The 14,781-nt window shown below is 38.2% G+C and overlaps 1 protein-coding gene across 1 annotated transcript; it reads right to left on the bottom strand.

Annotated features, from left to right (window-relative positions):
- Nucleotides 1-3,909: 3,909 nt before the first annotated feature.
- hoxa11b (homeobox A11b) lies at nucleotides 3,910-6,788 on the bottom strand. The gene is made up of 2 exons (XM_020526889.2): nucleotides 5,951-6,788; nucleotides 3,910-4,740 (listed from the first exon to the last, which is right to left on the bottom strand). Exons 1-2 carry the CDS (start codon nucleotides 6,597-6,599, stop codon nucleotides 4,508-4,510), a joined length of 882 nt encoding a protein of 293 aa, XP_020382478.1. The 5' UTR covers nucleotides 6,600-6,788; the 3' UTR covers nucleotides 3,910-4,507.
- Between the last annotated feature and the right edge of the window lie 7,993 nt (nucleotides 6,789-14,781).

Here is a 14,781-nt window from a genome sequence, read left to right as displayed (position 1 = left end):
AAATCTGACCTGTTTCTCGGCAGATGCAATTTAAGATCAACAAGTAGAATGCTCACATGAAATCTGCTTCCAAAAGTCACGCAAATCGTGTTTACTTTAGTTAATAAATTCAGAATTATATTATCGAATGTTTTCAGTTCAATTTTTTAGAGGAAGCTGTTTCTTTAAGGCCTTTAGAGATTATCTGTTTTGTATATTTATTTTTTAAAAATGAATTTCAAAAATATGCAGACAGATACACGCTGAATATATAACATTATTTTCTGCAAAATGTGACGCCTGAAACGAAAAAAAAACTGGTGCTGTTTGAATTTAAAAAAGTGTGCAGCAAAGGAGAGTATTTCTTTATATCTAGAAGTCAACGTTTAACCGAAGAGAAACGACTTTGTCCGACTAAGGCATATAAATAACAAAATTCAAATTAGTCCAGGCAAGCTTCCCGACGCACTCGAAGCTTTAACATTCAATCAATATTTAAGAAACGAAAAAACCCGCGGGAACGGGTCATATTTTTAAATAAGCGCATTCTTTTTGTGCAAACCAGAGGCTCACAATAAGAGGCGACAGCCTGCAATTTGCAGAAACGTGTTGTATATTGAACTCAATCGCCAAGATTAACAGACAAGTATTTTGATTTTTTTCTGATATTTTAAATAAAACATCTGATTATTTAAGGATCCATATCTCGGTTCTTTAGAAACAAGCGTAATTTAGATTTGCAAATCAAACTGAGAGAAAAACAGATCTATCGCTGTTTTATGGCAGCGTTGTGCTGAAATATAATAGTGGGGATCGGTCAATATAACGCAAAAACAGAAGTAAAATTAAAGGTAAGATAATGTAAAAGCTAAATTTTTGAATTAAACATTTCCTCAATGACGAACAAATATGGCAATTCATTTTACATGTTGTTGTTACAAAATGATTTCTTAGAAGTGTTCTATTTCTACAGCGTTGTAAAATCGAAAATTTCAAAACTCAAGTCTACCGTGAAATAAAAACTGTGCGGCTCCCCTTTCCCGGAGGTTTTTGGGCGAAATAAAACGCATTTCGAAAGGAACTTTTATCCCTCCAATCTTTAATTGTTACACTAACTTAAACACAAAATCAGTGATGTTTCGTTGAGAGTTTAGTTACATTTATCAAGCCGATTGAAAAACCTGTAAAGTGTTAGATGGATTTTGGTCCAACAAAACGTCCATGTTGTATCTACATGGACTCTAATCACCTACCTTTGTTAGCAAAACGATTATTTTGAAGCTATTTTAGGACATTTCCAATGTATTGGATTTAATTTATCATTCGAAGTCCTTCAGCATTCAATTCGGATTTAAAAACGAACATACTTCTTTTGGAACTCGTGCTTTGGAAAAAGGATAGACCAAATATTTCTCCTTACAGATTTTTGCTGCCCTGCAGCGGCTTTGACATTGATCTAACTGGCGCCACCATGTGGTCTGAACGTCCTGTTGAAATAATTCATTGTCACAGTTCTACGGTGTGGCAACACAAAAATCTACAACGAGCCCGGAAAGACATCTCGACCGGCAGGGCCCCTAAAATCGAATAGTTTGATTCCGTTAGCCGCATTTTGTAATTTGAACGTATCGCCGTACTTGGAACTGTGTAAAGAGCGAGGTTAATAATTGGCTTTATGGCTTGTGCTGCTAGTAACCACAGCAACAGAGACGGTCCCTTGTCATTTGCCTTGAATGCCACAGCCCCTTAATCCGGTACAAAGCTAGCCTCAACTCCCTCCTCCGTATAGTTAAAATATACCCTCAAAGTTTTAATCGCAGCTAGAACTATTCAAAATTAAAACAACCTCACACACAACAATAAACTTCCATGATAGCAGATCATAATTCGCTAGGATCTCTGTTAGTCCTCTTGGTCAATCGCTTATAATTTGTATCGGATTCCGGCCACATCCGGCGGGAGTCTAACCAGTGGATGGAAGCTTCAGAGATGATTGTCCCTTCACCCCCAAAGGTTAGAGGTGACGTCCATGGCGCATCAGAAGTTCAAAGCCAGGAAACAAGCAGGAAAAGGGAATACAAACTGGCATTAAAATATTGTAGTACAAATGAAAGGTATTACTGTACAATCATTGTTAAAATTGGTCCGTGCAAATCCAATGAAACGCGATGGAGTGCTCACCCATTAGAGAGATTAGATTGGCGATATTTTCTAAGTTACAGGATCAATTTTTGTACCTGCAAAATAAACTACGTTTAGATTAATGCAAATTCTGGCAATGCCAACCGATTTTGTCAAGGTATGTGCCACGACGTTCAGGTTAGCCATGTAGAAGCGAACTGAGGTTACATGGTCATATATTTGATTTGAATTTCTAGGTCTTCCAGAAAATAAGCCAAAGAGAAGCATACCAATGGATTTAGGATGAAGTGGAATGTTACCAGCTTTAATGATTGTTGATTACGTACATGAAACACACAATAATACAGTTCTTTGCAGGTATTTTACTTTTCGTCGTGAATACCCGGCAAAGTTGAAGAAACCTACATGGATCGTTCTCAAGAAGAAAAACATGTTTATTTCTCAACCTCGAATCTCACTGTGCGATTTCTGGACGCGTACATGCAAACCTTACACCCTTTTATTCAAACCGATAAATATAAATTATATACAAATGTTAAGCAAATTTTGGCACCACATTTAATTAATCATAATTTGATTAAAAATATCCCCCTAAAGGGAGTTGCAGTTCGTTTTTTTTTAAATCTAAGCGTTTAATGCAAAACAAAAACACCCCAGTGCATGGTGCATAGTCCAGCCATTTTAATATGTTTCAGTGTCTTGCAAATTAAACTAACTTTGCCGGGAAAAAAAAAGGGATAAAGGCAAATACTCGAACGCTGTCATCTATCTTTTCATGTGAAAGTACAAGGAAACCACCTACTTTTAATGAGGGTCCTGACGGAGACCACACAAACATTTAGATTCGATTGATTTAATAAAAAGAGCTATTTTAAAAGGCTGGCATATGTTATCAGGTAACGAATACGCGATCTTTGTATAATGGGGCCTATAGGTATATCGGCCTATAAAAGATTACACGATGATGTACAGGAAATGTTACCATTGTGCAATAAAACACGTATGTGTTCAATGAAAATAATTTTCTGTCTTTGGTTCACACGGACAAAGATGGCTTCAATATTGTAAGTACTGCAGACTTGTCATCTTTTGAAGGAATCCGTGAAAATAATAGATGCATGAGCAGCAGTTTTTAAACTCTATTCCTATTTAAAACTGTCAATACACATTCATATTGTACCAAAAGAGCAAGATATTTACAATAATTTGTGCTCAAGTATGCCATTATGGGTAGTATCCTTTCTCTTTGAAAAGTTAAACGTAAAAACTGCATTTGCAAATAACGACGCACAATATGTCAAGTACAAATAACCACTCACGGATTGCTTCAGCAAGCATAAAATAGCCCGTTTTCTATAACTCCAAGCTATGTTTTAAACGGTAAAGTATTTATATAGAGAGTACCACGCCAAAAAAGGTACAAACTTTACATTCTAAACAGAATTTAATTACACTTGCTTATTTTAGAGGCGAACATGAATTTGACACAAAAAAACGCCTGTGATTCCCAGCAGCAGCCATTTTTTGAGAATGAATTCCAAGTTGCATCTTTACATGCATACTCTCCGTTTGGGGTAATGAGGGGTGGAAGGGGAACTACTCCTCATTATTTATAGAAAAAAAACACGGATTTATTGTAGAGATCTAGGTTTTAATCTGTCTTTTATACAGATAAGTTTCAGTGTCCTAAGCAGTGATGAGCAGGCATTGTTTAGAGAACAGTCGCGCTAACACACCCCCCCCCCCCCCCGGACGCCCCCCCCCCCCCTTCCACACCCTCCCCCCCACCCTTACGGAAAGGTCAGTTACAAAAAGAACGAAGTTGGTTGCTACTCCTTGTAACTGAAGATAAAAAATATATATCCAATAGTTGTGATTGATAGTGAGCGCCACTGAAAGCTTCCTAATCTAAAGCATGCGCACATTTTATTACTTTGTTTTTATATTGCAGCTGGTCCACAACAGTCAACTGGTTCTCCTAGGGCTCCAATACACAGGTCTGTATTCAAAACGATGCTGCATTCTCCTTCGAATTAAGACAAATCTGTTTCGCTGAACTAAATCCAAGCATTCACATTGGCATCTCAACAATTATCTCTCGAGACACCCTTTGTACAAAGCATGTAGATCACACAAGTGAGAATATAATAATGTGTGCTATGTGAAACAAACGATGATCATTAATTCCAGTTACTTTTTAAAGTTGAAACTTAGACGTCCCAGTTAGTTTTGCAAAGTTGTCGGGCCTGTCAAAACTGTACTAAAGTATCTGCTCTCAAACTCGAACTTGAGTTTATGTTTTACCTCTGCATTCGGCCCTGGCCGCTTTCTTCGTAGAAGGAGAACATAGGGCGGAGAAATTCCTCTTTGTAATCGCAGTCTAATCTCAGAGCAATGGATTCGTGGTGTAATACTGAAGGCGGTCCCTGTTTAACTTCTTTTCCTTCATCCTCCTGTTCTGAAACCAAATTTTAACTTGCCGGTCGGTTAAGTTGAGCATCCGGGAAAGTTGCAGCCGCTTCTCTTTGTTAATGTAGACACTGAAAAAAAATTCTCTCTCCAGCTCCCGGATCTGGTACTTGGTATAGGGGCACCGCTTTTTGCGCGTACGCTGGCCACCTGTAACAGGTAAACAGTGAGTTAAACTTTGGTCGTTGTCAGTGAGACGAACACTCAGCTTCCCGGGCGTCAATATATGCTTTACTCTGAACACTTTCAAAGGGAAAGGGGAGACAACTCCGCAAGACTTCCAATTTTCATACAGCAGTTTTATTTTCTCTCTCAGCATTCCCCGCAGTAAAGAATTGTCCACATAAAGCAACAGCATGCTTTTTTTTTCATATTTTGCCAGGTCCTAGTGATAAAAGATGGCTGCCTCGATTTACATAGATTCAAATGGATGTGGACTTTTCAAGTTGTAACTGGGTTATAGTCTCATTCCAACCATATACTTGTAAGTTAAAAATGAGGCTCCCGGAGTTAGACGTTGACTACAATTTTAGAAAGGGACTTTTATTTTAAAGAGGGGGACAGTTCCACAATGCGTGCATTTAAGACAGAAAATGGAACATTGAAAGGTGCAAAAAGTTTTAATTTAGCCGGAAGAGCGTCAACTAAAAGGGGCTAGGGAATGGGATACTTGAGGTGCCTTTTTAGAGGCACTGAGAAGTAGGAATTAATTTTCTGAGGGGAGGGAACTTAATTCTACAGTCGTTCCGCATCTAAGACTCAACATGAAGCAGTCTTCAGAGGTAACATTGTAGCCTTAAGACTGCCGATGAAATGCCCAACTATGAAATGTGATTATTAAATAAAATACTGTCACCCAGACCTGAAATAAGTTTTTATGATGGAAGCTCAATGCTAAGTATTTATATAGCTGTTAAAAATGTCATTTTGCCACATTATGTTTTAAAGCGGTTACTTATGGAACCGAATACAACCTATAAATAGAGTTTTTGTGTCAACACATGTGTTTTATGGAATCACTGAGTTGCATTAATACATACAAAGATCACCGGTAGCCAAAAGCAATTTTTCATAAATTTGCACCTAGTAATTTAATTGATCAGATTTTTTAACCCCAAACCCACTTTTTGAGATGCTGGTGGAAGAATTTTAATGCAGCGATTGGCTGGAGTTATTTCACGGCCAATTTCAAAGCTGGACACGTGATCCTGTCATTTATATAAAAAAAAAGTTTTGTTGGGAAATCTACAGGCCATCCATAAACCCCCTTATATGCTTATAAAACAGCACATAAAAATTTTAACAGCAGCGCGCGAGATCGCAAAACTTTCTCTCACAAGTGGGCACTGACTCTACCTACTGGAGTTGCTGCCTTTCTCCTCATTGTTGCCGGAAGAAGACTCCGGGCTGCTACTCCCGGGGCTCGTCTCCTTCTCCACAGACACTCTCGAGGTCTCCGAACTTGAAGTTGCCGCAGACGGCGCTTTATCTGGGCTCTTCTCCCCGCAATATTCCGACTGCTGATTCTCACTAGAACCGTAGGCAGTCTCGAAAAACTGGTCAAATCCTTGCGGCAAGACCCCGTTCCTCCCCACCGGGTTGTAGAAGCTGGAGGACGCGTTGGAGCTGGGGTGGTAAACGCTGGCGCTATTTTTCATTAACATCTCGCCCATGGTACTGGCAGGCAGACATTCTCTGTGCATCAGCTCCTCTGCGGAGTAGCAGTGCGGGAGGTTCCCCCTGTGATGCCACTTATTGGAAGGATCGATGGCATAGTCTCTGAAGGTAACTTCTCGCACAGGTTGAACCTGGGGGATATTGGACGAGTAGGAGTATGTCATGGGGCGAGAAGCCGGCGTTTGGGGTAGAAAAGAAGGCAGACTGGAGAAATCCGGACCCGAGACATAATAGGTGCAGCTAGGCAAATAAAGATTAGAGCCACAAGAAACCCGCTCATCAAAATCCATCATCGCTTGCTTGGGGTCCCCTAGCGCAAGAATAGCTTGCATTCGCACAGCTAAACATGGTCCTTAGATGCTGCTGCCTCTTTGAAGCTGATCCGCGGAGTAAAAATTTGGAAACGTAAGCTGACGTGGAAATGTATCTCCATACATCGCAGGGACAGGGCAGTCATGTGACCAGATGCCTGGAGAAATTGACATGCATCACTTTGGATTCCCCCCTCGCACCAGGAGTGCAAAGCTCTTTACATCTCAGCTCTGCACATTTCGAAAGAGGGAAAGGGAAGCTCGAATAATACTGTGAAGGTGTTCAACCTTCACACCAGAGACGCATTTGGCACACTCACTTCGCGGCGCTCCAACCAGCTGCGTTGCAGCCAGGGTAGACGCGAAATCACACTTAACAATTTCCACAGTGGAAATGTATCAGAAACTCTATTTTCTCGAACAAAATGCTTTTCGACTGATCTCTTCCATGTTGATTCTGCGGAATATTCGGCATTTTTATTGACAAATAATATCCCTTGCTTTCTCGTTTATTTTAGCCTTTTTAAAATGAAAGGCGGTTATGTTTTGTGCTTATGTCGCCTGCACAGAATTTGTGAAATCACAAACGAATAAAGACAAAGGTCCTATAAGAAATCTTACCGCCGTGTATTACGGCGAGATTGAAATCTTTAAATGGGTAGATCCTGTTTTCAGTAAAATAGCTTCCCATCTTTTCTGAAAATCTCCTATAGACCACACAGATGCGTGGAGAAGCAAAGTTAGACCGTACGTGAGTTCGACGCGAATCTAGTTTGTGTTTCTTTTTAGCTTATCTATCATCGTTAGATTACTCCTGCTACAAAAAAAACCCAATCCGGACAAATCTGCCGAGTATGTGAGACGGACAGACTTTTATTTTCCTAACATAGTTGCTCTGCTACTGGTTTGTTATAAGCGGGCATGGTCACGTTCAACTCCATCACACACAAAACCCTGGCCCTGTCAGCAAATTATATAAAAGCAGTCATCCACTTCGGTGGAAGATGCGAAATATTGGCGTAAAAATTCCCATGAGCAGCTCAATTTTACATTCGGACTTTTTTTTTGCTTGTGTTGTATAAAAACAGATTATGTCATTAAAACTAAGTTAAGGATGCAACAGCGAGAAGTGGACAAAAGCGGATAAAAGGGGTGCTGTTTTATTTGACATTGGCCGTGGGTATATTTTTCCATATTTCTATAAAATGGCACCAAGGACAACTGAATAAGCATCAGACTCAGATTTAGTGCTGTCTGATGTGTTTTTAATAGTTTTAGTTTAGTGCGGGTTACATTCATTGAAGAACGCCCAATAAAAAGTATTTTATTTCGGTGCACTATCTCCATGTAACAATATTTATGATTTAAATACACCCAAAGAGTTAGAATGCCATGCGGTGAATCCTGATGTCTTGAAAAGAATAGGACTCTACAAAAGAGTTGAAGTTAAACTTTGCCTTAGAATTTGTCACAAATTAGCTTTTTGCTGTTCCAAAAACAACTGCGCAATGCCAAAACAAGCAGGTTTCCTGGGAAAAAGGACCTTTGCCATAAACATTTGCCAGAAAGACCTTCTATTTAAATTAAATTCCATGCAGTAAAAAGAAGTCTGTACTTGGAACAGTGTTAATAACAAGTGGACAATTGAATCTTGCTTTTCTAACAGTTTCGTTATGATAAATACGGACCAATGCAAAATCTTCGAAATGCCTGTTTCAAAATTTTAGCCTACTGTAATTGAACAAATCAATCGCTATTAAAAATAATGCCCGCGTAGGTAACAGAAATCTCGGTTATTGAACATGCTGAAAATGTGAATCTAACAATGTACAATGTCCACGTTTTAACATAAAGCTCTGTAATATTCAATATAACACTATATATGCAGCACTGCCATTGTATATTGCATATAGCTCAAGAATTTACTTTACAACACCTCTAAATTGTTACTTACGGTCCTGATAGAAAATAAATTCATTTGTGTTACACAGAACAGCAATGGAGACCCATAACACGCGAGAGGCTGCAAATCTGACACTTTTTTTTAAAAAAAGATAGAAATGAAAGTGTCTTTAAAACCTAACTGGATTGATTTGTACTCAGACTTTTTTTTAACCAGTCTTGGTATTCGGGACTATTTAACTGCGATATAGAATTTGTTTGAGAGTTTAGGTTTTTTTGTGTAGTGAGGAAAGCCGAAAGACATTAGCACAATCTGTCGCTGTACGGATGGTCAAATTCCGGCACATATAAAGTTGTCTTAATAATATAATTAAATACAGAACGCCTATGACAACCGAAAGCGGACGATTTAGATGGGCCTGCGGTTTTAATAGCAGTTTTGACAACCAGCTCCTCTAGATCACCGGAGTAGACATTTTAGCTGACCAGGGGTGAGCTGAAGACGCCACCTACATGGGATCTATGACGTTCCCAGCTAACATGAGCAATCAGGCGTTCCCCCAAAAAAACCAAAAAGCCCGCTTTGTCTGATCAAAAGTCGGGCTGAGTGTTAGAAAGAGCAAGTTGTTTTTTAAAAACAACTGTACATTGGGCGTCATTCCTACATGTTGATCAAAATCTAGTTTCATACCCCCTTTATTTAGCTTGAAGAGGGAAAAATTTCTCTATAAATATGTTGTTGTGTCTTTGAACGCAGTTTGCCGATACCGTTTCAAAGAGAATAGGGGCGTCGTGGCTATTTCATAACCTCCCGAACGAAAAGGGAAGCTGGCGATTGCATTTCCGATTAAGTAAAAGGTGATGAATGAATGGAGAGCTATTCACTACCTTCTTCTCTTCGCCATTTTCTCTCCATCAGCTTTTCCCAATTCTCATTTATTGGGAGATCGCTCTTTTACAGTTACTTTCAATTACAGATTCACAATCTAATTGATTCGAGCCGTCAGTCTTAGCCTTCAGCCTATACTCATGTCCAAGGCTGTGGTCGTATAAAGCTAAAGGAATTGTTCCAAAAATTAAACAGACCTACCTTTCTGGAATAAGATCAGGTAAACGCTGCAGAGATTCCATTGCAATTTGATGGTGGATCAAATGTAATGTAAATACTGAAGTTTAAGGGGATCAGTGAATTATTGCGGCGCAGTCTATTTTCCTGCAGGAGTCCAAGTCAACGGGAGGGCTGAGACCCGGATGAAGTTGAATTTCTTTACACTGACATGTACTTCGAAGCTTTGTCGCAGCTCTTATCAGCAACGAAATCGGATTTAAAACCCTATTGTTAATGTTGAAAATAAATTTAAAAAGCTAGCGACAAAAATAAGACTGTGGTAAGACGAAGTCTTCACTCGAGTTATTTGACAGCTTTGCACTTTAAAGATGCAGCGCCTGCTTAACATTGAACTTCAACCTTGAAAAAAAATGCTGCGCCAATGTAAGAAATGTACTTTTTTTTAAAAAAAGATGAGAATTCTGTCGGGCGAAATGAAAGTTAAATCACAGTGACAATGGCTTAAAACAAACTTTCGGGAGAGAGAGAGAGGGAGACAAATAGATAAATATTTGGACGAGCCCTGTCAACATTTGTGAAGTCGGTCGTGTCAGTAATTGCAATGAAACCGCGAGTTAGATATAATTTGTCGCGCATGGATTCATTCATTTTTAAATATCACAAACCACCGCGTAAAAGTTTGATAACTATATTTGTGACCAGTAGATTTTTATGGTTGCCCTAAAGCTTATCAATACAGCATGGAAACGGCCGGCCATTGTTGTCCTTTTGCAAATTTTTCAGGAACTTCTCTACGCATTGGTTTTCGGTCTTTCCCACGAGTTACATTGTCTGTTATTTCGCAAACGAAGTCACATATGGCTTAATTGCTTGCAACCGCAAAAAACAATTTATTATACCGCAAAGCAAGTCAATTTTCTAACTTGAAATGCTTTCATTCATTTCTGCACTATCATTTTTGTCCCCTAGATGGGATAAACGTTGCAAATGAGAAGAACACCTTCATGAAAAGCTGAACGTGGATATATCCTCATCCAGCCTCTACACGTACACTGAAAAATTCAACTGAAGCTAGTGATTAGACAGCAACTGCTGCCTTTTGACGGAATTCTCCCACATTATTGTAAGACACGGTTATTCATTCATTAATAAAAAGTAGCTGGCTTTGAAATCGGCACGGTGAACTGGGAGCATCGACACGTTCAGACGTTTCGCAGAAAGCATGATTTTACATTTTAAATCAAAAATTGTACAAATAAAAGCTTTTCATAGCGCTGGTGGACGTCGAGTTGGGATGTTGTTGTGGAGGTTCTCCAACTAGTTTGTATTTATCTAATTGGCAAAACAAAACTTATGAATCTCAAAGTCTAAACTGGAAGTTATTGGCTTCGGCAGAGTTAATCTCTTATAACGAAAATCCGTGTTTTTGTTTTGTTGTCTGTGATTGTTTTACCGCCTCTTCAGTGGCAATGACAACAGTTAGTGTCGGCCATTTTTATGCCTAATGTCGCGGAAATTCCGCACAAAGTTCATTGAAGAGAAAGTACTTCGAGAAACAAGCATTTTATTGAGAGAAAATACTTACTATGTGTTAATAAACAACACTTCTTCAAGATTCAAAGGGCTTTCGAAGTTTTGATAGGCACAGCCTCCAAATGGATGATACTTAAAGATGAAAACTAAGCCACAGTTGTGTGGGATTGTTCCTTTGTTAATTTTGTTGACCCCAGTAGATTTCTTGGAATGGTCCCGAAATAAGAGATTGTATATAAAACATTGAGACCTAGAACTCAGCAAAATTAATACGCTAAACGTATTCCCTAATATTATTTTTGCGCCCAATCAAAAACAGGCAGCACGACAATAGCCTCGTAGAAGCAGGAGCATTTAGTAAGGATTGGCAATGAAACTTGAAAGTAATACACTTTGTACATAATAAATGAGCATTTTACACATTTTAAAAAGCTGCAAGGACAATCATTTTAGTCTAAGATGATATACTGCTCTACGAGTATTTGAATGTATCGGTAGTTCAAGGGTGGGAATACATCAAAATTGTTGCCGTAAACATTCAGGACTTAAATCCGCGTTTATTTTTAGCTCCTGTATAATTTCCTAATAAAACTATTGAAACACTTTCGCATGTTTTGTTAGAAAGTTTTGGATAATTATTTCAACGAAATCCCCTATCGGGAACATCCCGGTATTATATTGGCCAAAACGTCACATAGAAAACGTTGAGCCGGCGCGTTTTTTTTTCGAAACACGCTACCCGGCAAAATAAAGGAGAGATTATTTAATCCCGAAATTTCCCCTTTGGAATAATTGGAGCAATAGAGCATTATATATTCAATACACATGCGTTTTGCTCGAAAGTTCACAAAGATGAAGTTTCACTTCTTAGTATTTCTGAGTCTATTGCGATTTTGTTTTGAACCATTATCAGTTTTAGGCGAAATGCTAATTTGAACAGACACGGGGAGTTGATGCAATGCTTCTGAATTTGGCATGCACGTTGTGAAATTTTCAAAAATGCGGTTATAACCGATGGTCCAACACCAACGTTCCAGCTATGAGTTTTGGTAGCGGGATTAAAACAAAAACAAGTGAAAATATGAAGGTTGAACAAATCCAACAATAGATGAATAATAATTTTCTACGTTGTTTCTTTTCATAAAAGAAATTAAGATTAAACCTCAGCGGGCGCCACTGCTCTAAAGCAATAGGGTAGCCAGGTCAAATAGCCATCAATATTGAAATTGCAGAAGGGAAGCACAGTTTTACTTGAATTAGCTGGTTTTGAACTTGAAGGATCGGTACTTTGAACTTGGCTAGAGGAGCACATCTCGGAATTTCCGAATTACCTACTTTAAAGGATCCGTACTCACCTCAAACGAGGGCAAAACTGGAACATGAGTAGGTGAACTATACCCCTGCATATTTCCGATAGATTCCTCCCACTTTGAAATCCACAATCTTTCAAAAAAAAAAATAGCCGGTACTGCACCATGCACAGGTGCGGTGGGATCACAAAGCTGTTTCTCTATCCAGTGCCTAGTTGGCGTACTCTTACCAACTCAAAAGCGAAATTCTTCTAATTGCACCTAACCATTGTCAAATTCGCATATTCCAAGCCTGCCGTGTGATTCTGTTGTCTCCCAGATGAACATTCAGGACCCACACACGTAGCTTGTGTGACCACTAAACCTACAATGTGACAAAATGACTGAATCCCTTTCAACTGAAAGAACATATGGGGTAACAATGAAATGCTGAACTTATACTCAATGTCAACAACAAAACTGACCGCGCCTGTGTGTACCAGAGAAAAAGGAGTGAACTTCGTTTTAATGAAAGCCGCAATTAATGAATTACATGCAGCCTCTTTGTTATATTTTATTAATGAGTTATGTAAATTACTTCAAATAACTGTGGTTCAGAATGCGATTTATATTTTCCTGCGAGTAGGACTTAGTAAATATTTTGAGTTCAATGGACAACACTCACATCATAATATACTGTTTCAATTTGAAAACTTGTTTCCACACAGTTTTGCACGGATTTACCATTGTTTATACTTTTACATGTAGAAACATCAAGCTAAAGTTTTACTGCTAATTCATTAAGTATTTGAAATATTCACATTGACAACGAGAATGCCATGCTGTGACACTGCATTCGCATCTAAATATATTCAGAAGAACTCATATTCTAAATAAAAGTAGTCATGCACATCTTCGAAGTAGATGATATAAGATCTTTTGGCCTGTATTATTTGGCAAACAAGTAAACAAATCACTACCCGGAAACCTTAACTATAAGACCACGTGAAAAATACTGATCCAAACCACTGAAAACTTCACAGTCAACATCAGAAATTAAATCTATTAAATCTAAGTATGAAACAAAAACCTTTAAAAATCTAATTTATTCTGCTTTTCTTGACATGTAATCTTGTATCTGGAGGTACAAAAACGGCTGAATTGGAGGCAATGATTTATTTTATATTCAATTTGGAATAAGCGGTGAGTGGAACAGTCGGACTTGCGATTTTAAGGAACTCTGGAGTTATGTATCATGTAAAATATATCACGACAATTTAAAGGATATTTTGACGTGTGATATTAGAGTGTTAAGTGGAATTGTACTCATGATCACACATCTGCGCATTCACCAAAGATATACTTAACTTTTGTAAATACTCGAGTTTTGTATTATTTATCAATGGCAACATGTTATTTAAAAATTCCAAAAAATGAAATATATTTCACCGCTAAATATAGGCAAATCTATTAGGTGATAGGTTAATTATGCCTTGTGTCAGTTTGAAAATTCAACACTCGTTACACAGATAGAAATGAAACATGACGTACTCAGAATGATCTGCAACATTATCTGCCCCAAACATCATCGCAACTATTATTAGCTTAATATTGTATGCGTGTGTATGAGCACACACTCATATATGTATAAGTAGAAATATATATAGGTAGGAATATTAAATAAATCATTTAATGCCATATTTGTAATATATACCATATACTATTCGTTTCGTATGTGAAATCTACACAAATGGATTTCCCCAGAATATTATACACTTACATTTGTATACTTCCATTAATGTGCGAGCACAATATTAATATTTGCATCTATACTTTAGCAGGTCGTTTGTAAATATAATGTCCGAGGTTGTACAATGGCGTGGCATGTATACTATTTCTTCTCTATTTTTTTAAAGAGTGCCTTCACTTTTAAAAGTGCAGTTCCGTTTTTGTCTTCTATAACAACTGAAGTAGCTCACTGATTATATATTTCCCTGCTAAAGAATTTATTTTTTCCGTTCCGTGTTGCGACCAATGTCTTAAGCGTATGCACTAATATTGCACTGCGGTCACATTCTATACTAAATGCGAGGAAAGCAACGGGACAATTACTCGTGTCCTTCACAAGTGTATCTGATTTAGCTGGAAGCAGATTAACTAAAAAAACACCAAATAATATCGGGTCTTCTTTTAAAGTCGCTGTGATTCTAGAGTCTTGTGTTTCAAGTGTTAAATTGAACAACTGCGCGGTCAGTCCGGCGAAATTTCACTTAAAAATTATAGATAGCCTTTAAAAAAAAAGGCACCCTTAGTGTTTCGTCGGAGTTGAGGCTGTGGACAGTGTTGCACATTCACTTTAAGCAACCCTTCATCATTGGGTCCAGGTCAGGCATTTTAGACTGAAGATTAT

The sequence above is a fragment of the Rhincodon typus genome, chromosome 2, assembly GCF_021869965.1.
Source record: "Rhincodon typus isolate 14 chromosome 2, sRhiTyp1.1, whole genome shotgun sequence".
In the NCBI taxonomy this organism is placed as follows: Eukaryota; Metazoa; Chordata; class Chondrichthyes; order Orectolobiformes; family Rhincodontidae; genus Rhincodon; species Rhincodon typus.
This window is presented reverse-complemented; position numbering and strand designations above follow the sequence as displayed.

Excerpts from the sequence above, each read along its gene's own strand:
- hoxa11b (XM_020526889.2), bottom strand. The coding sequence starts at position 6,599 with ATGCAAGCTATTCTTGCGCTAGGGGACCCCAAGCAAGCGATGATGGAT. Across the intron at positions 4,741-5,950 it reads GGAGAAAGGCAGCAACTCCA|GTGGCCAGCGTACGCGCAAA; the intron begins GTAGGTAGAGTC and ends TACCTGTTACAG.